At 39.7% G+C, this 24,044-nt stretch overlaps 1 protein-coding gene across 5 annotated transcripts in view; it reads left to right on the top strand.

Moving 5' to 3' along the window:
• The window catches only part of UBE2W (ubiquitin conjugating enzyme E2 W), an 87,442-nt gene that overhangs the window by 36,726 nt on the left and 26,672 nt on the right, over positions 1 to 24,044 (top strand). For all 5 annotated transcript variants that reach the window (XM_054561769.2, XM_054561768.2, XM_003777269.5 and 2 more), the window contains 2 exons: positions 8,586 to 8,677; positions 13,814 to 13,916. In XM_054561769.2, the coding sequence (XP_054417744.1) occupies positions 8,586 to 8,677; positions 13,814 to 13,916 (195 nt within the window). The remainder of the gene's footprint in view (positions 1 to 8,585; positions 8,678 to 13,813; positions 13,917 to 24,044) is intronic.

Raw genomic sequence — 24,044 nt, 5'->3', positions numbered from 1 at the left:
TTTGAAGAAAGAATTGGACAAAATACACAAACAAAGCAAGGAAAGAATGAAACAACAAAAGCAGAGCTTTATTGAAAATGAAAGTACACTCCACAGGGTTGGAGTGGCCAGAGCAGCCGCTCAAGGGCCCCAGATACAGAATCTTCTTGGGTTCAAATACCCGCTAGAGGTTTCCCATTGGCCACTTGGTGTTCACTTCATGTAATGAAGTGGTGGCCCACAATCAGTCTGATTAGTTGCAGAAAGCAGTCAATCAGAGGCTGAAGTGATGTTACAAAAGTTACAGTCCTGTGCAAACATCTGATTGACCTTTGATGTGAAGCAACCTTTACAGTGATTCTTGGAGAGGTGACAGTGCAAAATAGGGAGAAGTGGGTATGTTAATCTCTTGAGCATCCTTTTGATGTTACATAAATTTTCTCAACCCCTGTGGTAAGTCCCAGTCATAGAGGAGAGTAAATTTCAGGAATAGTCCTTCACATGCATTCAAGCAGAAAAAAGTTTTAGGAACTGAACCCGTGTCATCTCTTTTTCTTTCCCTAGAGACGTGGTCTCACTCTGTTGTGCAGGCTGGTCTCGAATTCCTGGGCTTAAGTAATTCTCCTGCCTTGGCCTCCTAAAGTGCTGGGATTACAGGTGTGAGCCACTGTGCCTGGGCTGGTGTCACTCTTAAGTTCAGGGTCACATATCCCAGGCTGTTGTAGTGATCTAGAGTAGAGATTTTCAACCAAGGTATTATGACCTACAGATCTGGCATTCCTTTTTGTGGTATGTCCCAATACATTGACATTGACAATAGTTAATTATGGAATTTGTCAATGGTTTTCTTACCGGGGGAAAAAAAAGGAATAAATTAATGTGGTTTCATATCATTTATTTTTATGATGAGGAAGGAGAGAAAGGGAGCTGGCTGCTAGCTGGACTATAAAATCACTGAAAAGCCGAGCCAGTTCCGAAAGTATGTAATCGTTTATCTCTTGTATTTAGATGTATCAGAATCCTTCTTACTGAATTTGTAAACCTTCTTGGGTATCTTAGAAGAGCTCAGATTCTTGGGTGCTTTGCAGACTTGAACCAACACAAGATAAGGGCTAGAGTTTTCAGGTTTTCTCCAGATTTGAGATGCTTCAAAACATTCACATTCTGGACCTGACTGGCTTTTTTGGATGGAAGAATAAAAAAAAGGAAACAGTCTCTTCTGGAATCAGATTCTTTTGCAAATAACTTTAGGCCTTTTCGCCCTGGGAAGATAGATGTCTGTGTACTCCTATGCAAATTCTGGGAATAAAGTGCATATTTAAAGATTTGCTGAAGTCATGTGTTTTGGGGTAGGTGTTAAATACCAAGATAAGAATCAGTTATTAAATTTACTCAGGGCTGGGGGTGCAATGGCTCGCGCCTGTCATCCTAGCTCTTTGGGAGGCTGGGGTGGGAGGATCACTTGAGACCAGCCCAGGCAGCCCAGCTAAAACCTGTCTCTACAAAGTCTATATTTTTAAATCAATTTTTAAAAGTTACTCAGAAACATACTCGAAGTTTTATTTTTCAGTAGACTTAGGAAAATTAAACTCTTTAATACCACTTCATAGATTTTTTTTTTTTTTTTTAAGACAAGAGTCTCACTCTGTTGGCCCAAGCTTGAGTGCAGTGGCACGACCTTGGCTCACTGGAACGTCCGCCTCCTGGGTTCAAACATTTCTCCTGCCTCAGCCTCCTGAGTAGCTGGGATTACAGACACATGCCACCACGCCTGGCTAATTTTTATGTTTTTAGTAGAGACAGGGTTTCACTATGTTGGCCAGGCTGATCTCGAACTCCTGACCTCAGGTGATGCACCTGCCTCGGCCTCCCAGAGTGCTGGGATTACAGGCATGAGCCACCGCACCCGACCCACTTCATTTTTTTAAATGCACTTTTTCCATATTTTAACATCTTTCAAATCAGGATATGTGTTATTGATGGTGTGTCATTGTTTAATTGGCAGCAGTTTTTCTTTCCTAGTGACGCATAAAATGATGATGCATCTTACAATTGATGGCGTGTCTTAGATTCAGATGAGAGTGGTATATTAGTAGTTAATTTTCCCATACCTCACCAATTTAGGGACAGACAAGGGTAATATTTGGCTATGAACCACTGGAACACTAATTTCTCATGTCCTCTTCTCCCTTTTCCCCCATGGTTTCTGGGTGTTTCTGCTGCTTTACTTACGGTACTTAACATTCTGCAGTTATTTTCCATTTTGTAGTTATCTCAATCTGTAGCTGTCATTTTCCCTACCACTTGGGAAAGCAGGCCAGTATGGCCATGATGGTTTTATAAGCCAGTGGTGTCATACCTTTAGCAAGTGTTCTGTCCTGAATACTAGTGTTTCTTACCAAATTTGTTAATACTTTGTCTTCATTTATAGGTGAATGCAGCCTCATGTGATTATAGCTTTCTGGATTGTGTGACCTCTAAAAGGTCGTACTAGTTCTTCATATTTACAAACAAAATGTAAATTTTCATTTATCTTTACATGCAGCTCTTTAAATCATTTTCTTTCAACTCTTCTATGTCTACATTTGAAACTTAGAACTAGTTTTTTAGAATCACGACTTCAGGATTTTTCCTGCCCTGTCTAATGAACTGTTGTTCTGGAAGAATACAACTAAGGGTGAATTCCCTGTTTTTGTGAATATGCAGAACAGATACTACACATTGCTTGACCTTTCACTCTTTGTATCTTTTTAAAAAATGTTTTATTTGTGAGTGTAGTATGTACTCATTTAACCGCCCAAATGCTGGCCCTTCTCTCTCACTATTTCAGGGGATGTGAATATGCAAGGCAGTTTATTGCCTAGTAGCTAAGAAGGCTGGGGGCTGGCATGAATTGTCTTTTTTTAATGTAATAATTCCACCCCCTCAGTAAAAAACATGGTCCAATGAATGTCTTAGATTGTGACTTAGTGATATTGATGAGGAAGCAGATGACAGTCCCTTCTGGGATGGAGGGGAGGATGGAGCAGTGGTCCTGTATTATCTATCAGTGCATAACAAACCCTTAAACTTAGCAATTTAAAACAACAAATGTTATTTCACAGTTCCGAGAGTCAGGAATCAGAGGCGTAGTTGTTTGATTCTGGCTTAGGGTCCCTCTTGAGTTTGCAGGTAAGGTACTGGCTAAGGCAGTAGTCATCTGAAAGCTTGACTTGAATTGAAGGATCTGCCTACAAATCATTCACATGGTTATTGGTAGGAGGTTTCAGTTCCTCACTATGAAGGCCTCTGAATTAGGCTGTTCTCAACATGATAGCTTGATTCCTCCAGAGCAAGTGATTTGAGAGAGAGAACTACCAAGACAGAAACCATAATTTTTTGTTTTGTTTTGTTTGTTTTTTGAGGCAAAGTCTTGCTCTCTCGCCCAGGCTGGAGTGCAGCGGCTTGATCTCTACTCACTGCAACCTCCGCCTCCCGGGTACAAGCAATTCTTCTGTCTCAGCCTCCCGAGTAGCCGAGATTACAGACGCATGCCACCACGCCCAGCTGATTTTTTGTATTTTTAGTAGAGACGGGTTTTCACCATATTGGTCAGGCTGGTCCCGAACTCCTGACCTCAGGTGATTCACCCGCCTCGGCCTCCCAAAGTACTGGGATTACAGGCGTGAGCCACCGCGCCCGGCCACAGAAACCATAGTTTTAAACATAATCTAATCTTGGGAATGACACACCATTTCTGCTGTATTCCATTGGTCACACAGATCAGCTTTGAGGGAGGGAACTACACAAGGGTGTGAATATTAGGACCTTTAGAGTTTGTTGGGAATTATCTTGAAAGTTGGCTATCACAGGTCCCTTCCTTTGTGGAGATGAAAGAAGTCTAAGGGTAAGGAGAAACTTTTTTTTTTTTTTTTCTATAGAACCCTTTTCCATTATGTTCAGGAGACCAGGGATAATATACCAATAAAGCGCTTTTTTAGTTTAGTTTGCTTTTGTTGTCTTGTGTTTCGCTTGGTAGTTATGCAGATTGATTCTCCTTTATATTCTTGCTGCTTCTACTAAGAAGGATTATCCTTCTTGACTTAGTAAAGTTCTCAAGATCTGGAAGATTTCTGCAGCAGTGTTGCCCAAAATACGGTCCTTGAAACAAGGCTTGAGATGCTCTACACTCTAAGGGTTCTATTATCTTTGGAAACCTCTTTTTTGTTGTTGTTGGGAGTTTTTTGTTTATTTTATTTTATCGAGATGGAGTCTCGCTCTATAGCCCAGGCTGCAGTGCATTCGCGTGATCTAGGCTCACTGCAACCTCCGCCTCCCCAGTTCGAGCTATTCTTGTGCCTCAGCCTCCCGAGTAGCTGGGATTACAGGTGCATGCCACCATTCCTAGCTAATTTTTGTTATTTGTAGTAGAGACCTGGTTTCGCCATGTTGCCCAGGCTAGTCTTGAACTCCTGACCTCAGGCATTACATGCTCCTTGACCTTCCAAAGTGCTGGAATTACAGGCTTGAGCCACTGTGCCTGGCCTTGTTTAATGTTATTAGAGACAAGTTCTTGCTGTGTTGCCCAGGCTGGACTCCAACTTCTAGACTCAAACAATTCTCCTGCCTCAGCCCCCTGAGTAGCTGGGACTACAGGCATGCATCACTGTGCCCAGCTATTTTTGGAAACCTCTGATGTCATCTTCTTGCCTTTGGACGATGACTGTACAAGTTAGTATGTGGAAAGTTCTGTTGAAGAAACCAGTTTTTTGTTGGACCCAGTTTTTAAAAAAATGTACGTGATCACAGAACCCTCATTTGTAAATATCAGTAGAAAATAATTAAAACCTTGTTCTAACATAGAAATTTGCATAAATTTGTCTTTATTCAAAACAAATTATTTAAGCAAATTTAAAGTCCATTACAGTGATTCACAACACAGTTTTCTATCTGTAGTGGTGTTGGATGGCTAAGCTTATTTTAAGTGTCATAAATTGAAAAGACCTAGAAACATTACTTACTGATAGTAATATTTCATTGTCCAGAAAAAACAGAAACCAATTTTTAAGCAGAGAACTCTTAAGAAATGAATAGATATCCATACTTGTCTTCTTCACTTTAAGAAAAGACTGACGCTGGGTGTAGTGTAGGTGCCTGTTGTCCCAGCTATTTGGAAAGCTGCGGCAGGAGTTCTGGGCTGTCATGCAGTGTGTCGATTGGGTGTCCACATTGAGTTCGGCATCAATATGGTGACCTCTCGGGAGCGAGGGATCACGAGGTTGTCTCAGGAGGAGGGGTGAATGATCCAGGTCAGAAACAGAGCAAGTCAAAACTCCTATGCCAATCAATAGTGGGATTGCACCTGTGTACTCCAGCTTGGGCAACATAGTGAGACCCTGTCTCTGAAAAAAAAGTCATATTAAGACTCTTTATAATCTTGCATGCAATTTTAATAACATTAGTTATTTGGTTTTAAAATTCATAAATTAGGGACTACTGTGTTTTGTTTTGTTTTGTTTTGTTTTTGTTTTTGCCTGATTGTACACTGAAAAAGCATGTCCACTGATGATAACAAGGGAAGAGGTATACAATAAAAGCCGTACAAATAAGTGTGCAAAATACATAGCCATTTTAGGATACCTAGTATGCAGGAAGAAAACCTTAACATATCTCAGATCATAATACGTTGTATTCTGATGTTCTACTATAAATGATGTTCGTTAACAGTAACTTTGAAATATTAAACTATGTGCAGGTGATCATTATATATTAAAATTACTGTAAAAAATTTTTTAAATCATACATATAAAATCGTTTAAAATTTTATTAATATTTTCTTTTTTCTTATTTCATTCTTGTCACAAGGCATAAAATTTTCGAAAGGCTTTTTGCATAAAGGGTTACTTTTAGGGTTTCTCTGGAAAGCTTGTCTGTGAAATGACATTCTTTAAGGATTATGGAGAACTATGGCTCTTTTTTGAGATGGAGTCTCACTCTGTCGCCCAGGCTAGAGTGCAGTGGCGCAATCTCAGCTCACTGCAACCTCTGCCTCCCGGGTTCAAGCAATTCTTCTGCCTCTGCCTGCCGAGTAGCTGGGACTACAGGCACGCGCCACCACGCCTGGCTAATTTTTTTAGTATTTTTAGTAGGGTTTCACCATATCGGCCAGGCTGGTCTCAAACTCTTGACCTTGTGATCCTCCCGCCTTGGCCTCCCAAAGGGCTGGGATTACAGGCGTAAGCCGCCATGCCCAGCCGAACTATGGCTTTTATAATTAGAAAGCAGCAAAGGAAGCACTGCTAAAACTTTTAAGCACTTTTAACTCAAGCTGTTAAGACCTTATGCAGATTGAGCATCCCCAATCTGAAATGTGAAATGCTCCAAAATCTGTAACATTTTGAGTAGCAACATGACACTCAAAGGTAATGTTCATTGAAGCATTTCAGATTCTGGCCTTTTAGATTTGGGATGCTCAACCAGTAAATCCGAAACAGTTCTGGTCACAAGCAGTTCAGATAATGGCTACTCAACCTATAACCTCAATATAGTAGCTATGATGTCTTGATGTTGTATAGGTAACTGCCTATTCGTCATAACTGCTTTACAGCATCAGTGTTGAAATATTTTTTCCAGTGTGGAAGAAATCGATTTGTTGTGTGAACCGAAACTTCAAAGCTATTTTTTTAATGTAAGATTAGCCATTATGCAAAACTTACTGGTCAAGCAGTTAATAAAATACACATATCCCATTGAAGAGTTTTGCACCTTTCAGTTTTTGTACATAACAAGGCAATTACAAACCCTGAAAGTTTGCTTCTTTTTGTTATGATTTTTTATTCTAATTTTTGTTTTATTTTTGAGACAGAATCTCACTCTGTAACTTAGGCTGGAGTGCAGTGGTACAACTATAGTCCACTGCAGCCTTGGCCTCCTGGGCTCAAAAGATCCTCCTACCTTATCCTCTGAAGTACCTGGGAGTACAGGTTCATGCCCCTACACCTGGCTAATTTTTTTTTTTTTTTTTTTTTGTAGAGACAGGGTCTCACTATGTTACCCAAGCTGGTCTCAAACTGCTGGGCTCAAGCATTTTTCCCGCCTCTCCCTCCCAAAGTGCTGAGATTGTATTCATGAGCCACCACACGCAGCCTACTCTCTTTCCTTCATAAATCTGCCAGTCTTTGGGAACTCTTGTTAAAAATTCTAGAAGCTTTTCTAGCTGTAGTTTGAGCATCAGGTTGAACTTTCTCTTCTTTTGCAGTTTGCTTGTATTTTAAAAGCAAATCAGGGCTGGCACAGTGGCTCACACCTGTAATCCTTTGAGAAAGCAGGGTGGAAGGAGCACTTGAGGCCAGGAGTTTAAGACCAGCCTGTGCAACATAGTGAGACCCTGTCTCTAAAAAAAAAAAATTTTTTTTTAAATTAGCCAAGCATGATGTTGCACACCTGTAGTCCTAGCTACTCAGGAGACTCAGGCAGAAGGACGGCTGGAGCCCAGAAGTTCCAGGCTGCAGTGAGCTAGAATCGTGCCACTGCATGCCTGCTGGAGTGACAGAGTGAGGCCCTGTCTCTTAAAAAATAAACAACAACAAACCTAGTCAAACTTTAAGCAGCTACTGTAGCTGTTGTACTTCATGAGATTGAAAATCCAGTCCTGGAGTTCCTGGAACATCAGAGGATGTGGTTCTTCCAGGATCTTTTCGTTGAGTGAAGACTGCCTCTTTTTGACTTGTGACGAGGCCTTACTGGAAAGAAAGGTCATGTAGACCTCCTTTGCCTTTTCCTGCATCTGCTTATCTTGCATTAAAAAAATCTTTACATGCTAGCCAAAACAAAATATTTTCTTCATTGAATATCTTTTTAAAAAATTTCCTTAATCTTTTCATGCCTTCTAGGTGTTCCAGCAGATTCTCCAGGAAAGCCACCCATTTGGCTGTGCTCTTGAGGCTCTGGTGGCTGCTGCCAGAACTACTATTACTGTTATGGATGTATTTACTGGTTTATAGGAAAGAATATTATAATGCATACAGATGAAGAGATACGTGAGGGAAGGGATGTGGAGCTTCCATGTTCCTTTCCAGATGTGCCACCCTCCAGGAAACTTCAGCTGGAAGCTCTAGTGTTGAAATAGTTTGACAATAGATTGTGAATTATAGGACAGGCTATTCAAATTTTGAGCAATATGTATATAGAATATATAAGGGGCTAGTAAAGAGAAAGGTATGAACATTTGGAGGAAATTTAATGATTTCAGATTGTAGAAGGATATTATCAAGGATAACTGGAAGGATGTTATGTTGTTTTTTTAAAAGTACAGGCCGAGTGTCGTAGCTCACACTTGTAATCTGAGCACTTTGGGAAGCTGAGTTTGGGAGAATTGCTTGAGGCCAGGAGTTCAGTACCAGCCTGAGCAACAAAGTGAGAACCCCATCTCTACCAAAAAAAAAAATTAGCTGGGCATTGTGTTGTGCGCCTGTAGTCTCAAGCTACTTGGGAGGCTGAGGTGGGAGGATTCCTTGAGCCCAGGAGTTTGAGGATATGGTGAGCTGTGATCACACCACTGTACTCCAACCTGGGTGACACAGACCTAGTCTCAAAAAGGACAAATTATTATTGATGTTCTTTTCTAGAAACGACTACAAAAAGAACTGTTGGCTTTGCAAAATGACCCACCTCCTGGGATGACCTTAAATGAAAAGAGTGTTCAAAATTCAATTACACAGTAAGTATTTAATTTTAAAAGTGCTCTTTGTTTTATTACCAATAATGTATGAATGTTCACCCACTTTTTAAAACTACAAAATTATTTTCACATTTCATTCTCTTTCACCAAGAGGTAAATACAGTAAACAGATCTTATTCTGTGCATTTATATATATAATCAGTTTTGTTTTACGATGTTATAAACATTGTTGCATAATTTGTAAAGCTGTTTTTAAACTATCTTTGGTACATTTTTTAAAAGTTTTGTTTAACTGAGTAGCACTGACTTTGTTTATGAAGTGATCCTCATCTATAATATTAAAGAACTGTTTGGTGTGAGGTTTTACCAAATTAAAAATATGTATCTATTTAGGCATATGAAGAGAGTAATAGTCAAGAGGTATCCCATGCCCTAAAAACATCAATTGCATCCTGTACAGAAGGGCAACAAAGTGAAAGTGTGACTCAGCAGTCATTTAATAATTTTGTTAGACAGTGGTAAATGTTCTGAAATCGTGGAGAAATCTAAAATAATTTATCCTCCACTTAAAAAAAACCTCTAAAAAGAAAAGGAAAAGTAGCCAATAAGATAAAAATTGACTGTAAACCAACTTGTAGGACAAATGAGCCAATTCAAATATTTAGTGTAGTCTAGGTCCAGGGAGTAAAAGTGACCAAAATTCATATAACTTACCCTTTCAGAGGAAACAGTTTTGGGTACCTTTGACTTTGGCATTTGTATCAATACCTAAGACAGGGGTCAAAGCTTTAAGAACAAGCATATTATGAATGGATGTATAGACTCTTTTGAAAAAAAAATGTAATACACATCTTTAACTCTCTAACAATCACTTAAAAATATTGTTGAGTTCTAAACTGATTTTTTGTATATATCATACATAGAAAATATTAAACTCTTGTTCTAAAACAACCAAAAATGGAGCATACATTTAGAGTGGTATTTGTTGCATATTATTAAACAAATGAAACTGACTCTTTTTTCATCCTGATGCAGATTATATCCCATTTTAATCTTTTTCCTCTCTCCTTTTATTAACCTACCTCAGAGTATCCTGTAACAGCTGTCCCTATAGTTCTCAAGGAAAGTGATAATAATGAGATTACTTCTTCTTTCATCCTTTTTTTTTTTTGGGAGGATGGGGAAACCACACAACACAATAATTTATAAAAAGTTAAAGGACTGTTTTAAATTTTTACAAATGGAAACATTTTAATAGATTACCAGGTAGTTATACCACAAATTATAACAGCCAAAGCAACAATACTTTTGTTGTAAAGTAAATCCTATCATATCGAGATATTGGTCAGGCAAGAATTTTTCTTTTAAAATAATTTATTGTAAATGAACCATAAAATTCTTACCTTTGTGCCATCTTCTAGGCTATGAAAATAGTCTTATAAAGAATCAGATTGTTAAGAGTATATGAAATGTGGATATGGATGTGGAAGATCCATAAAGAGGATGATGAAAGCACATTAAGAAGCTTTCTGATAGGTACAAAAAATAGAATGAAGAAGATCTAGTATTTGAGAGCACAACAGGGTGACTATAGTCAACAATAATTTATTGTGCATTTTCAAATAACTAAAAGTATAATTGGATTGTAACAGAAAGGATAACTGCTTGAGGTGATGGATACCCCATTTACCCTGGTGTGATTATTATGCATTGTGTGCTTGTATCAAAATATCTCATGTGCCCCATAGATATATACAGCTACTTTGTACCCACAAAAACAATTTTTTTAATTTTCTGGAAGAAATTTGGTAGCATATATTGAGACCTTAAAAAATATGAATACTATTCTGTTTGACCTACCACACACCATCCTAGGAAAGTAACAGATCTAGAAAAAGACTTAGAACTAACTATACTCATTTCAACATTGCTAATTCTAGGGATAATTTGTAAATAGTGTAAATGTCAATAATATGGAAAAGGTTTGTCAAGGCAGTGCAGTGAAATGGCATCACTTGAATTATAGTCTGTAGTCAGCGTGTAAGGTAAAAATTTTGTATAGTTATAATTACCTTTGAAAAATCCTTTAGGAAGACCTTACTGGTATGTATCCTCTTTTAATAAATCCACCAAAGCCAGTTTTTCCTCCAGAGTGGAATAGATGGTTGTGTCTTTGATTAAGAGCCATGATGTGTGAAGAAATAAAAAAAATTCTAATACTTAAACATTAGAATTACAGAGTACTAGGTACTCACAGGTGTTAAAGAACTGAGACTAATTGAGAGAACAACACGTGTAATCTCATCGCATCCTTACTCTGGGGCATATGCTTGTGATTGGAATCATAAACCCTGATGGTTTAAATTGATGTAATTTAAGTGTGCGCAAAATGCAGCTACTGGGCTGCCATTTCATATAGGCTTCAGTGGTATAGGAAACAGCAAAATGACTAGAATGAAATATACCCCCAAAAACTTTAACAGTGGTTATCACTGGGTGATTTTTATTTATACTTTTCTGAAGTTTCTACGATGAACATATCTTACTTTTTTAACTAATACAAACTTATTAGGCCTGGCATGGTGGCTCATGCCTGTAATCTCAATGCTTTGAGAGGCTGAGGTGGGGCAGGAGGATCCCTTGAGCCCAGGAGTTCAAGACCAGCCTGGGCAACATAGGGAGATCCCATCTCTACTGAAAAAAAGAAAAAATTTAAAAGTTGGCTGGGCATGGTGGTGTGCACCTGTGGTCCCAGCTACTTGGGAGTCTGAGGTGGGAGTCACTTGAGCCCAGGAGGTCAAGGCTGCAGTGAGCCCTGATTGCACCACAGTACTCCAGCCTGGGTGACAGAGTGAGACCCTGTCTGAAAACAAAAGGGTTATTAGAAAGTACCATGCACAGGCTGGGTGCGGTGGTTCACACCTGTAATCCCAGCACTTTGGGAGGCCAAGGCGGGCAGATCACCCGAGTTCGGGAGTTCGAGACCAGCCTGAAAAACATGGAGAAACACCCTGTCTACAAAAATACAAAAAATTATCTGGGTGTGGTGGCTCATGCCTATAATCCCAGCTGCTTGGGAGGCTGAGGCAGGAGAATCGCTTGAACCCAGGAGGCGGAGGTTGCAGTGAACTGAGATCACGCCATTGCACTCCAGCCTGGGCAACAAGAGCAAAACTCTGTACCAAAAAAAAAGGAAAGTACCATGCACCATGTTGAAAGTTATGCTGCCTTTGACCTCATGTCAGTATCTGCATGTCATGCAGATACTACAAGGATTGATGAGATACTTGCTTAGCTCTTTATTTTTAAAAGCTGTGCTTGTTTGTATAGGTTACATGTTAATTTATGTTGTGTGTCCTAAAATTACCATATAAACAGAATGAAAGACCACTATTTTTCCTGGGAATATCACTGTGCCTAGTGGATGTGGGTGGAAAAATAAGAAAGGAATTTCGAAGATTAAGAAGGACCTAATATATAAAGAGATAGTTTTTTGTTTTGTATGCAGCTTTTGCATTGCATTTAATTTACCATGTATTGACTCTGAGTCAGGAATGTGCTAGGTTTTTTACATATGTAGGGTCATTTATCTTTCCAACAACACTATGAGGTGATTATCTTCTGTTTTATTATTGAGGTAGTTAAAACTGGAGAGATAACATAACTTGCTCACACAATAAGTTAAGATTAACTATAACTGCCACTTCAGTATAACTTCAGTTATAACTGTCTAATTTCACTATAAAATATTGTCTCTTGGGTCTATGGTTGTATCTTTTATTACCATGTATGGTACTCAGCGTGCATTCTTAAAATGAATAGCCATGCTCTTAAGAGTCTGTATACTGTAGCTGATTTCTTTTAGAGAATAGGTACATTTATTATTTTACATAATCCTAAGTTCATAGTATGCGTGGTGATGACTAGAATCGCAACACTGTATTTCCTGTCTTCCTTTTGTTTTCTTGTATTTTAAATACAAGAAAGTTTAATAACTGAAAAGTTCAAGAGAATTGCCCAGGTGTACAAGAATTATAAGTGACAGAGCTATAATTAGGAACACATTGTTAATGACTTCAATTCACTTTTGCTTCTAATGCTGCCCTGTTATCTTTGCTGTCATTATCCCTTATTCTTCCCCCCATCTTAAAGAAAATAACAAGAATAGTATATAAACCATAAATAACACATTTATGTTTATGATTGTTATATATGAAACAAAGTAGGCTTGCATAGATGCCGTAGAAATGGGCTTTATTAAACAATTGAAACATAGTGAGAGATAAAGGAAAGTCAGTACAAAGCCTTGCTTAATCATCAGAGTAAGTGGAATGATGTCAATTTAGCTCCCCTTACCCTGTTAATCTTCTCTAGAATGTTGATGAAAAAAATAAGTCTGGCAGCTACAGTTCTCTGTGGTCATTGTCTATACGTATTTCTCCATGGCTTCCACCAGTAATAATCAGAAAGGCAGTTGCTTAGTTTGATGTTATGTATAGAATACGTAATATCAGCATTGTAGAAATGGTACTTTGAAAAAATAAGGTATAAATCAATTAGGAAGAGCACAGGCTTTGGTGTCAGTGTACCTTAGTTTGAGGTTTGTTTGTTTGTTTGTTTGTTTATTTTGAGACATTCTTGCTCTATAGCCCAGGCTGGAGTGCAGTGGCGCGATCTTGGCTCACTGCAATCTCTGCCTCCCGGGTTCAAGCGATTCTCCTGCCTCAGCCTCCTGAGTAGCTGGGATTACAGGTGCACACCACCATGCCCGGCTAATTTTTGTATTTTTAGTAGAGACTGGTTTCACCATGTTGGTCAGGCTAGTCTTGAACTCCTGACCTCATGATCCGCCTGCCTTGGCCTCCCAAAGTTCTGGGATTACAGGCGTGAGCCACCACATCCGGCCTTGGGTTTTTATTTAGTTTGCTTTTTTAGACCTGGCTCTGTCTTTTGCTAGCTGTCTGACCTTGATCTGGGTATTTCACCCCTGAGTGTCAGAGAAGGGGGTCATGAGAATTAACAGTAAGAGAGTTATTGGGAGGCTGGCATGTGCTGTTACACATAACCAACTCTTGTCCTAGTGCTTAGTGTATAGGAAGTACTTGGTGTCCTCTTTTCTCCTCCTTACCCCAGTCTCTATTTTCTTAAGTTTTTAATTTGCCTTTTCTATTCTAGGTGGATTGTAGACATGGAAGGTGCACCAGGTACCTTATATGAAGGGGAAAAATTTCAACTTCTATTTAAATTTAGTAGTCGATATCCTTTTGACTCTCCTCAGGTAATTGCCTTGCTTTAAATTTTTTTTTTTGTATTTTTAGATAGCTAAATGCCAGAGATGTTTGACTCAGTAAAAACATATAAATCAGTTATACGTATGTAGATGGATTTGTTATTTCATTATCTTATTTGTAATATAATCAAAATATGAACATTACACTTTATTGGGATTAGGGCTTTACTGCATTTTGCTTCTAAAATTGTTTCATTTGTTGCTTATCCATAAATGCTAACAGAAAAGGGAATAGAAATCTAACCAGGCCTCTAGGCCAGGGGTCCCCAACCCCCATGCTGTGGACTGGTACTAGTCCATGGCCTGTTAGGAGTCGGGCCACACAGGAGGTGAGCAGCATTACCGCCTGAGCTCTGCCTCCTGTCAGATCAGCGATGGCATTAGATTCTCATAGGAGTACGAGCCTTATTGTGAACTGCGCATGCGAGGGATCTAGATAGCACACTTCTTATGAGAATCTAATGCCTGATGATCTGAGATGGAACAGTTTCATCCCAGAACCATCATCCAACCCCCAACCCCATCCATGGAAAAATTGTCTTCCACCAAACCAGTCCACCAACCCCAAAAAGATCGGGGACCACTGCTCTAGGCCGTCGGAGAAGTTGGCATTTTGGAATAACTGGAGGCACTTCTCCTAGGTCAGATGGTAGAATCACATGGGGAAGAGAAAAGTTCTCTGTTGGAAGGAGTACTATGATTTTGCATTGACCTGCTGTCCTTGCAGCCTTTTAGTACTGGAAGGGCAGAGTACATCATCAGATATTAAATATCTAAACATCAGCACAAAGTCTGATTATTATAATTTGATGCCCAGTGAGTTTAGGTAATAGCTTAATACTTAGACAAGGGATAATGGTGGTAGAGAAATGTTTTTTGAGAGCTATTTAACTATGGTAAATGATTAGAGGTTAGAGAAAGGAAGACTCTAGGATGACTTCCAGGTTTCTGGCTTGGTAAGATAAGTAAATGAGTTACTATAATTACTTATTCTTCAGAGAATTATTATAACAAAGCACTTCATTTTTAAAATTTGAGGCTTGTGAGATCCGTTGGCTAAAATGGTAAGACGTAATGCCAACTCTCTCTAGTATTGCTAGCAAATGAGCTATTCTGGAAAATACAACCAAATACCTGAAGTATTTCCCAGATAGTGAAAATTTAGCTTGTTAGGTGCTGAAGTGTACTATTTGGAGGAAAATCATATTTCATTGTCTCTTTAAATAATATACCAAATACAGCTTAATCTTTTCTTAGTTATGTAAGAGAAGAGATAGAAGTCAGTTATTGTATCATGCTATAAGTAAAGATAATTGTTTTAAAGCATAGATTTAAATGGATACTGACTCCTTAAGTTCTAAAATTTTCATGTGAGCAGAAAACTACCCAGATTTTTAGGACTTATTTTTATCATTTTCATAAAAGTTAAAGTGAAAGGGTATGTGCTATTGTGACCTCTAGATGTCTGTAATAAGCATTTGTAGACTATAATAAAAAGTCAGAACAAACATCTTCTCTCCAGAAAATTGTCATCACTTTTGTTGCTTTCTGGCTGGCCAGCATCATTTCTGACTATAAATGTGTGGAGACAACAGGATCTCAGTCTGTTTTCATCATCAGCCTATTTGTCTACCTTCAACTAAGTTCATTGATGATATGGGAAGGAAGAATATTTCACACCAATTCAAAAGCTTTTGGCTAGGGAGATATTGGGGGAAGGCTTACTCTGGGAGCTTACAGATTTTTCACCAGAGGAAAATAATATTTCTCTAAGCATGAAACCAAGTCAAAAATGTGTTCTCTAAACTCTTTCCTTAATATTTAATTCTAAATCAAATATCAAACTTAAACATTATGTTGAATTTCTTCTTTAATATTTCTGTAAGTTACAGCATTTGTAATAAATTCTCTCTATTGTCCTACTTCAAATTCATTTTATCTTCCTTCCCTGATTTTATTTCTGCCTGCTCTTCTAACATTGGTGTTATCCAGGTTCTTTATTCAGCACTGTGTTACTCTTCTCACTCTTCTTTCACCTTCAGTCATCTTAAGCAGCTAACTCCCAGTACAGCTCTGGGAACACCTCTTTTTTTAAGGCTTAGTTTCACACCCTTGTTGGAATACTTGAGTACCTCCAGACATCTCAAATTTAACACAACTAAACTTGACCTTTCCAATAACAAAGAACATTTTGTTTTTCTTTATCCTGGGTTACTGTCCACCTATCTATTTTTGTGTTCAGTTTTTCTCTTTTCCACACTCCTCCCTCCTACATTTGAAAGGTAGCCCATTCTTTTCTTGATGTCAGTGCTGTAGTCTGGTTTTTTGTTTATTCATTTGTTTTTGTTTTGTTTTTTTGGAGACAGCATCTCGCTTTGTCACCCAGGTTGGAGTGCAGTGGTGCAATCTTGGCTCACTGCAACTGCTGCCGCCTGGGCTCAAGTGATCCTCCCATATCAGCCTCCGAAGAAGCTGGGACTACAGGTGCATGCCACCACACCCAGCTAATTTTTTTTTTTTTTTTTTTTTTTGCAGTTGCAAGATTTAATAGAGTGAAAACAGAGTTCCCATACAAAGGGAGGGGACCCAAAGTGGGTTGACGTTGCCGGCTCGAATGTCTGGGTTTATTTCCTGATCATTGTCCCTCCCTCTGTGCTCTCAGGAAACAGATGATTGGCTATTTCTTTACCTCCTGTTTTTGCCTAATTAGCGTTTTAGTGAGCTCTCTTTACTATCTGATTGGTCAGGTGTGAGCTAAGTTGCAAACCCTGTGTTTAAAGGTGGAAGTGGTCACCTTCCCAGCTAGGCTTAGGGATTCTTCGTCGGCCTAGGAAATCCAGCTAGTCCTGTCTCTCAGTCCCCACTCTCAACAGGAAAACCTAAGTGCTATTGGGGAGGTTGGCCGACGACTGCTCTAACTGCTTCCCGCTGAATTGGGGCTTAGTAGGGGTTGTGCATTGAGATTTCCTCAGGAGGGGTGCCTTCAATGTAATTAACATCGGAGCATGGGCTAGCAGGCCAGTCCAGGGGTCTGTGGTAAATTTTAGTCATGGACTGTCTGGGGCTCCATTTGAAGAACCATTTGTAGTTTTACAGCTTCACTTCTGGAAGAGACAAACTTAACAAGGAGGTTAAAGATAGAGGGATTGAAATGTATGGCCTGCAGTGCAGGGGATTATTTCTTTGGCACACTTTACAAGCCTTGACTATCTGCTTGATAGTTTTGAAAAGGTCTGGTCCAGTAAATAATGATTTGGCCATCTGATGGCACACCCAGCTGATTTTTATATTTTTTGTAGAGATGGGGTCTTGCCATGTTGCCCAGACTAGTCTCGAGCTCCTGGGCTCAAGCAATCAGCCCACCTCCTTGGCCTCCCAAAGTGCTGGGATTACATGTGTGAGCCACCATGCCTGGCGTAGTCCAGGTTTTTATCTTTTAATTGAACCATTACAATAGCCTTTAGTTCTTTGAATTCCTATGCATCCTTTCACGGTGCCATTAGATTTCTTTGAAGGCACAGTTATCTCATTGGTTACATACCACACACATGGACATGCACACACATCCCCCCCCCCCACACACACACACACACTCCCACACCCCACTCCAGCCCCCCACCACACACAGACACACACACACTGTCTCACTCCACCATCCCCAGAATTCCCCACCCCCTGACAGTAAAACCTCTTAATGTTTCTTTATTTCCTATGGAATCAAGTTTTTAGCCTGGCATTCAAGTCCCTGTGTAGTCACATCCATCCAAACTTAACTTTTTCTGCACCTGCATGCATTCTGTATGGTAATATTTCTATAGTACTTCATAATTTAACTTCCATTCTGATTTTGTTTTCTAACATCTTTTAATGAAGTGGTTAGGGGAGGTAGATTTATCCTCATTTTATATGTGAAGAAATTGAAACTTGTAGAAGTGAAGTGCCTTGTTCACGTTTTAATACCTAGTTTATAGAACAGTCAAGACCCAAACCCAAGTCTTTCCTTTCCTCCTTTGCCATACTGCCAATTAGATGTGAGTACCGGTGTGGAAAAAATGCCTATTTATCTATGTAATAATTTTCTCTCTGAAAGTGAAAGATTATATGTGGAATGAATGGTACCTTTGAAAGCTCTAGGCCAGTTATTCTCACTGTTTTTGAAATATAAGGATTCCTTTTTTAATTTACTTTTTGGTGGGGTGGGGGTGCGGAGACAGAGTCTCCCTCTGTCATCTACTTATGCTGTGGTGTAATCATAGCTCACTGCAGCCTCCAACTCCTGGGCTCAAGTGATCCTTCCACCTCAGCCTCCAGAGTAGCAGGGACTACAGCCATGTGCCGCCATGCCTAGCTTGGTTTTTTTATTTTGTTTTGTTTGTTTGTTTGTTTTTTATTTTTTTGAGACAGAGTCTCGCTCTGTTGCCCAGGCTGGAGTGCACTGGTGCGATCTCTGCTCACTGCAACCTCTGCCTCCTGGGCTTAAACCATCCTCCCACCTCAGCCTCTCTGAGTAGTTGGAACTACAGGTATGCACCACCATGCCTGGCTAATTTTTTTTTGTATTTTTGGTAGAAACAAGGTTTCACCATGTTGGTCCAGCTGGTCTTGAACTCCTGTCCTAAAGTGATCTGCCCGCCTCGGCCTGTCAAAGTACTGGGATCATAGGCACGCCCAGTGAGGATTCCTTTTTAATATCAGTTAATTCTGTAGTCCCTCACATGGCATAGAGGTTGTATATTCTAATATCCATTGATTGGGAAAATGGCAGAACTACTCAGGCCAGTAATACTTTAAAATTTTTTAAAATGTATTTATACATAATCTATGTAGTTTTAACATAATTATAATGGGTCAAACATCGATACTTGATGTACTTATAGACTTCAAGATTTTTCCAATAACTGAAACTTTCCAGAGATCCACTGCCCTGAGAAAGTGGCTAGAACCAGTCCTCTAGGGCAGTAAAATTCCCCCAAAATTTTATTTGATGAAACTCTATAGCATTAGCACTTGTTACATAAATTAGTCTTTCATTCTTTCTGGCTGGGCATGGTACTCATGCCTGTAATCCAAGCACTTTGAGAGGCCAAGGCAGCCCAGGAGTTTGAGACCAGCCTGGGCAACGTAGGGCAACTCCATCTCTAAAAAAAAAAGAAAGAAAAGTCTTTCATCTTTCTATGCAATGAACAGTACTGAGTTTATCACTAGTTACAAGAGTAGAATTTGGAAAATATTTCTAGAATAGATCAATCTCATTGTGAAATTACTGCTTTTGTACCTGTAAATGAGATTAGTAAGACTGTTACACACCATTATGGTTTGTTGTGTTTTTCTTCCTACCAGTTATATTTTATGTCTCATGTTGTGTCCTGCCTTATAATGAAAAAGTTACCTATCTAAAATATGTTTGGCTCAGTCATTTGCCTTAAAAGAAAGAATAACAACAAACAATTTGTCAGTTAATATGGAAACAGAGATGAGGCATCTTTTCATCACTGCTTGCCACTAATGTACATTTACTGTCAGCCATACAGAAAATATCTTTCTATGTACATATTCTGCTTTTTTATGCTAGGATACAGGTAAATGGTTGGTTAATTCAACATGTATTGGGCATGAATTGTGTATCAAATACTGTTTCTTGAGAGAGGGGAGAGAATACAGAGATTTAAAAGGCATTGGGCCTGCCTTTAAACAGTTTATAATCTGTTTAGTATTTGGATAGGTAAATATTCATTCCGTATTTCTTGAGGATGTATCATGGGACAGACACTGTGCTGGGTGCTGGTGATTCATTGATGACCAAAACTGCAGCAGCAACAGAAACTCTGCTTACATGGAGTTTGCATTCTTGTGGGGAGAGACAGTAAGCAATGAGTAAAATACATATAGTATGGAAGATGGTGAGGGAAAAGTACAGAAGGGGAGATGAGGGTGTTGAAATATTGGATAGAGTCATTGGGAAAGATTTCACTGAGAAGGTGACATTGGAGGAGAGATCTGAAAGATTTGCAGGAGTAAGCCATTTGAAAGAGTTGAGAGAAAGAACAGATGAAGATAAAATGCAAAGGCTCTAAATCTGGAATATGTAGGACGGGTCCCTGGAGTGGTGTATAAACAGGAAGGGGAGTGTAAGGCCTAGGTCAGTGTATTAGGCCATTTTTGCACTGCTATAAAGAAATACCTGAGGCTGGGTAATTTATAAAGAAAAGAGGTTTAATTGGCTCACAGTTCTGCAGGCTGTACAAGAAGCATAGTGCCACATCTGCTTCTGGTGATGGCCTCAGGACGCTTACCATCATGGCAGAAGGTGAAGAGGGAGCAGGTGTCTCACATGGCGAGAGTGGGAGCAAGAGTCAGTGGCGAGGTGCCACACATTTTGAAACAACCAGATCTCACGAGAACTCATTCACTGTTGAGGACATCACCAAGCCATTCATGAGAGCACACACCCCGAGTGACCCACACACCTCCCACGAGGCCCCACCTCCAACACTGGGGGTTACATTTCAACATGAGATTTGGAGGGAACAAACATCCGAACTGTATTAGTCAGAGAGATCATTTGGGCTGGAGGGGTCATCACAGATTATATAGGACATTTATAGCCCCTTGTAAGAATTTTGACTTTTTACTCTTAGTGAGATGGGGAAGCCTTTGGAAAGTTTTGAGCAGAGGAACGATGTAGTCCTATTTAAAGTTAAAAGGAACAGTCTGGCTGTTGTGTGGCATATAAACCGTTCAGGGCATAAAGGTGTAGGGAGATCAGATAGGCCATTAAAGTAACCCAGGTGAGAGATGATGGTGACTTGCACCAGAAAGGTAGCAGTGGACGTTTTGGAAGGTGGTCATGTTTTGGACCTGTTTTAAAGGTTGAATCAACAGGATTTGCTAATGGATTAATTTGGAGTATGATTGAAGGAGGAGTCAAGGAAGACTCCATGATTTTTGGCATATGCAACTGTACAGACAACTGAAGTGTGAATTGTATGCTTTGGGGGCAAAAGGGAAAGCAACCAATTTAGAATATTCTAAGGGGGCAAAGAAAAACCTATTTGAACTGGTAGAACTGGGCCTTAAAGGACAAAAAGAGTTTATGTGAAAAGTATAGGGCAATGTGTGAAAGGACTTGGCCTCCTTACATTTGTGAGCATAGGCTCATGTAGTTTTATGTGTCGATACATGGGGGATTACAGCAGGAGATGAGAGTGGAAGGTTATTTTGGGGCTCACCAAAAAGGGTCTTGCAGTGTGAAAGAAGCTTGACGTTTCTATCATAGGTATTAGGAGGGATGGCCCATCTCCATCAAAACTCTGAAGTCCACAACTGGGCGTGGTGGCTCATACCTCTAATCCCAGCACTTTGGGAGGCCAAGGCAGGCAGATCAGTTGAGGTCAGGAGTTTGAGACCAACCTGGCCAACATGGTGAAACCCGTACTAAAAATGCAAAAATCAGCTGGGCATGGTGGTGTGCACCTGTAGTCCCAGCTATTCGGCAGGCTGAGGCAGGAGAATTGCTTGAACCTGGAAGGTGGAGGTTGCAGAGTCAAGATTGTGCCACTGCATTCCAGCCTGGCGACAGAGCGAGACTCCATCTCAAAACAAAACAAAAAAAACCTCTGAAGTCCTCAAGCTTAGTATCTTGACTCTATTACTACTTTTCCTTTCTATATCCAAGAGAAAGTTCTTCCATTCCTTTACATATCCAGTATTTGTACCCCTTTCCTCTGTTAGAGCATTCTATTTGAGTGAAACAAATCTGAAATACATCTGCATTACATTGATTTATTATCATTATTATTTTTGAGACGAAGTCTCGCCCTGTCACCCAGGCTGTAGTGCAGTGGCACAATCTTGGCTCATCTCAACCTCTGCCTTCTGGGTTCAAGCGATTCTCCTGCCTCAGCCTCCTGAGTAGCTGGGATTACAGGCATGCACCACCACACCCAGCTAATTTTTTTTGTATCTTTAGTTAGAAATGGGGTTTCACCATGTTGGCCAGGCTGGTCTCGAACTCCTGACCTTGTGATCTGCCCGCCTCAGCCTCCCAAAGTACTGGGATTATAGGTGTGAGCCACCATGCCTGGGCACTTTTATTTATTTTTTTATTGAGACAGAGTCTCACTCTGTTGCCCAGGCTGGAGCGAAGTGGCGCAATCTTGGCTCACTGCAACCTCCGCCTCCCGGGTTCAATCGATTCTCCTGCCTCAGCCTCCACAGGAGCTGGGATTACAGGCACGCACCACAACGCCCGGCTAATTTTTGTGTTTTTAGTAGAGACAAGGTTTTGCCATGTTGGCCAGGCTGGTCTGGAACTCCTAACCCCCAGTGAGCCGCCCATTTCGGCCTCCCAAACTGCTGGGATTACAGGCTTGAGCCTCCGTGCCCAGCCTTGTTTTAGAGACTTTTAGCTAATTTTTGATGAAGACATTTTCAGTATTTTAGAAATAGGGAAAATGTTTATTTTAGAGGGAAGGGGACAGTGTCTCTTTGATTTGAAGCCATTTTGTTGCTAAGAGTGGTGCTGAAAGTACAATTGCCTTGATTATAAAGCTTTAAAAGTACTGAGGCAAAAGAGTAATTACCTTCCTCTTCATCCTCATTCCCCCCTCCTATTCATGCCTCCTTACCATGGACCCTTTTCTGTTGCTCAAAACTCATTCTTTGCAGAGATCCAGAACCTATGTTCATGATGTCCTCATCTTGTCTTTTTTTCCTGGTCTGATTTTCCATCCTCTTTCAATGGGGTGATGTTCAAGCTTTCCAAAGTCTTTGAATAACAATTTTTATTGCCTTAAATTGTCAAGCATCTTGGACACCTGACAAGAAGGTTAACAGTGAACCCTATTCACTGAAGCCTTGGGGGTCAAGGGGAAGGAAGATAGAGGATTAGACTAGTAGGCTAAAAGAACATAGAGTATAAAGGGAAGAGAATGATTACCATCCAAGGCAATCCAGGTTTAGTTTCGTTGTGTCCAATAATTTTGTCTTTGCACTATAGCTACATGGTACTAGTTATTACAGAGTATCAGGGAACACTTATGGATGCTTGCTGTGTATGAGAGGACTAAAAAGGGAGAATTGAATTGAAAGCTATGCTAAGTTCCAATCTCCGGTCATTTTTATCAAATACCATGTATGGTAGACTACCTATATTGTATGTTATACATAAATATCTGATTTAGTTTGCTTTACAACAATAAACTGATTGCTTGTATGTTCAGTTTATGTAGTTACACATTAAGTACTGTCGTCTGCATTAAGTACTATCTTATAATAATTGTAATCAGAGAACATATTTTCCTCATACTGTCCCTGGAAAAACCTTGGTATCCATATTGTAGATTGGCTTTTATAATTCTGTTTTTTACTGCTCGTTTATATACACTGTGTTTTGGCCTAGCTTGACACCATGTTAGGTTATTGACTTTCTAACTACCTCTGCACCTCTAATCTGAACAGTAGTGTGCCTCCTTTGTGGTAAGATCTCAGTACCATAAGGTCTTTCAGTATTGGGCTTGATGTTTGAAAATTCTTGAATTTCATATCAGAAAGTTATCTGATATCCATCCTTTATTTTGTTCTTAGCAATAATGCAGAGGTTTTTGGTAAACTGTATAAACATATAGAAGTGTACAATGACAAGTCTACTTTCAATTATTGATTTTTATTAAGTCATTGTAAATATTGGTAGCTATAATATTGAACTATTTATTTCTCTGACTACACCAACTTTGAGTGAGGTTTTTTTTTTTTTTTTTTTTTTCAAGACAGGGTCTCACTGTGTTGCCCAGGCTGAAGTGCCATGGGCTGTCATAGCTCAACTGCAACCTCAGACTCCTGGCTCAAACAATCCTCTCACCTTAGCCTCCTGAGTAGCTGGGACTACAGGAGCATGCCACCACACGTGGCTAGTTACTATTTTTTTTAGAGATGGGTTCTTACTTTGTTGCCCAGGCTGGTCTTGAGCTCCAGGGCTCAAGTGATCCTCCCACATTGACCTCCCAAAGTGCTAGGATTACGGGTGTGAGTCACCATCCCCAGCCCCTGTTCATTCTTATTTTTGATTTTTATCACTATGGTGGCTTTCAGTGTAGATTTTAGTAGTTTTATGAAAGG

The sequence above is a fragment of the Pongo abelii genome, chromosome 7, assembly GCF_028885655.2.
Source record: "Pongo abelii isolate AG06213 chromosome 7, NHGRI_mPonAbe1-v2.0_pri, whole genome shotgun sequence".
In the NCBI taxonomy this organism is placed as follows: Eukaryota; Metazoa; Chordata; class Mammalia; order Primates; family Hominidae; genus Pongo; species Pongo abelii.
Note: the sequence above shows the minus strand (reverse complement) of the source record. Positions and strands in the feature narration are given on the sequence as shown.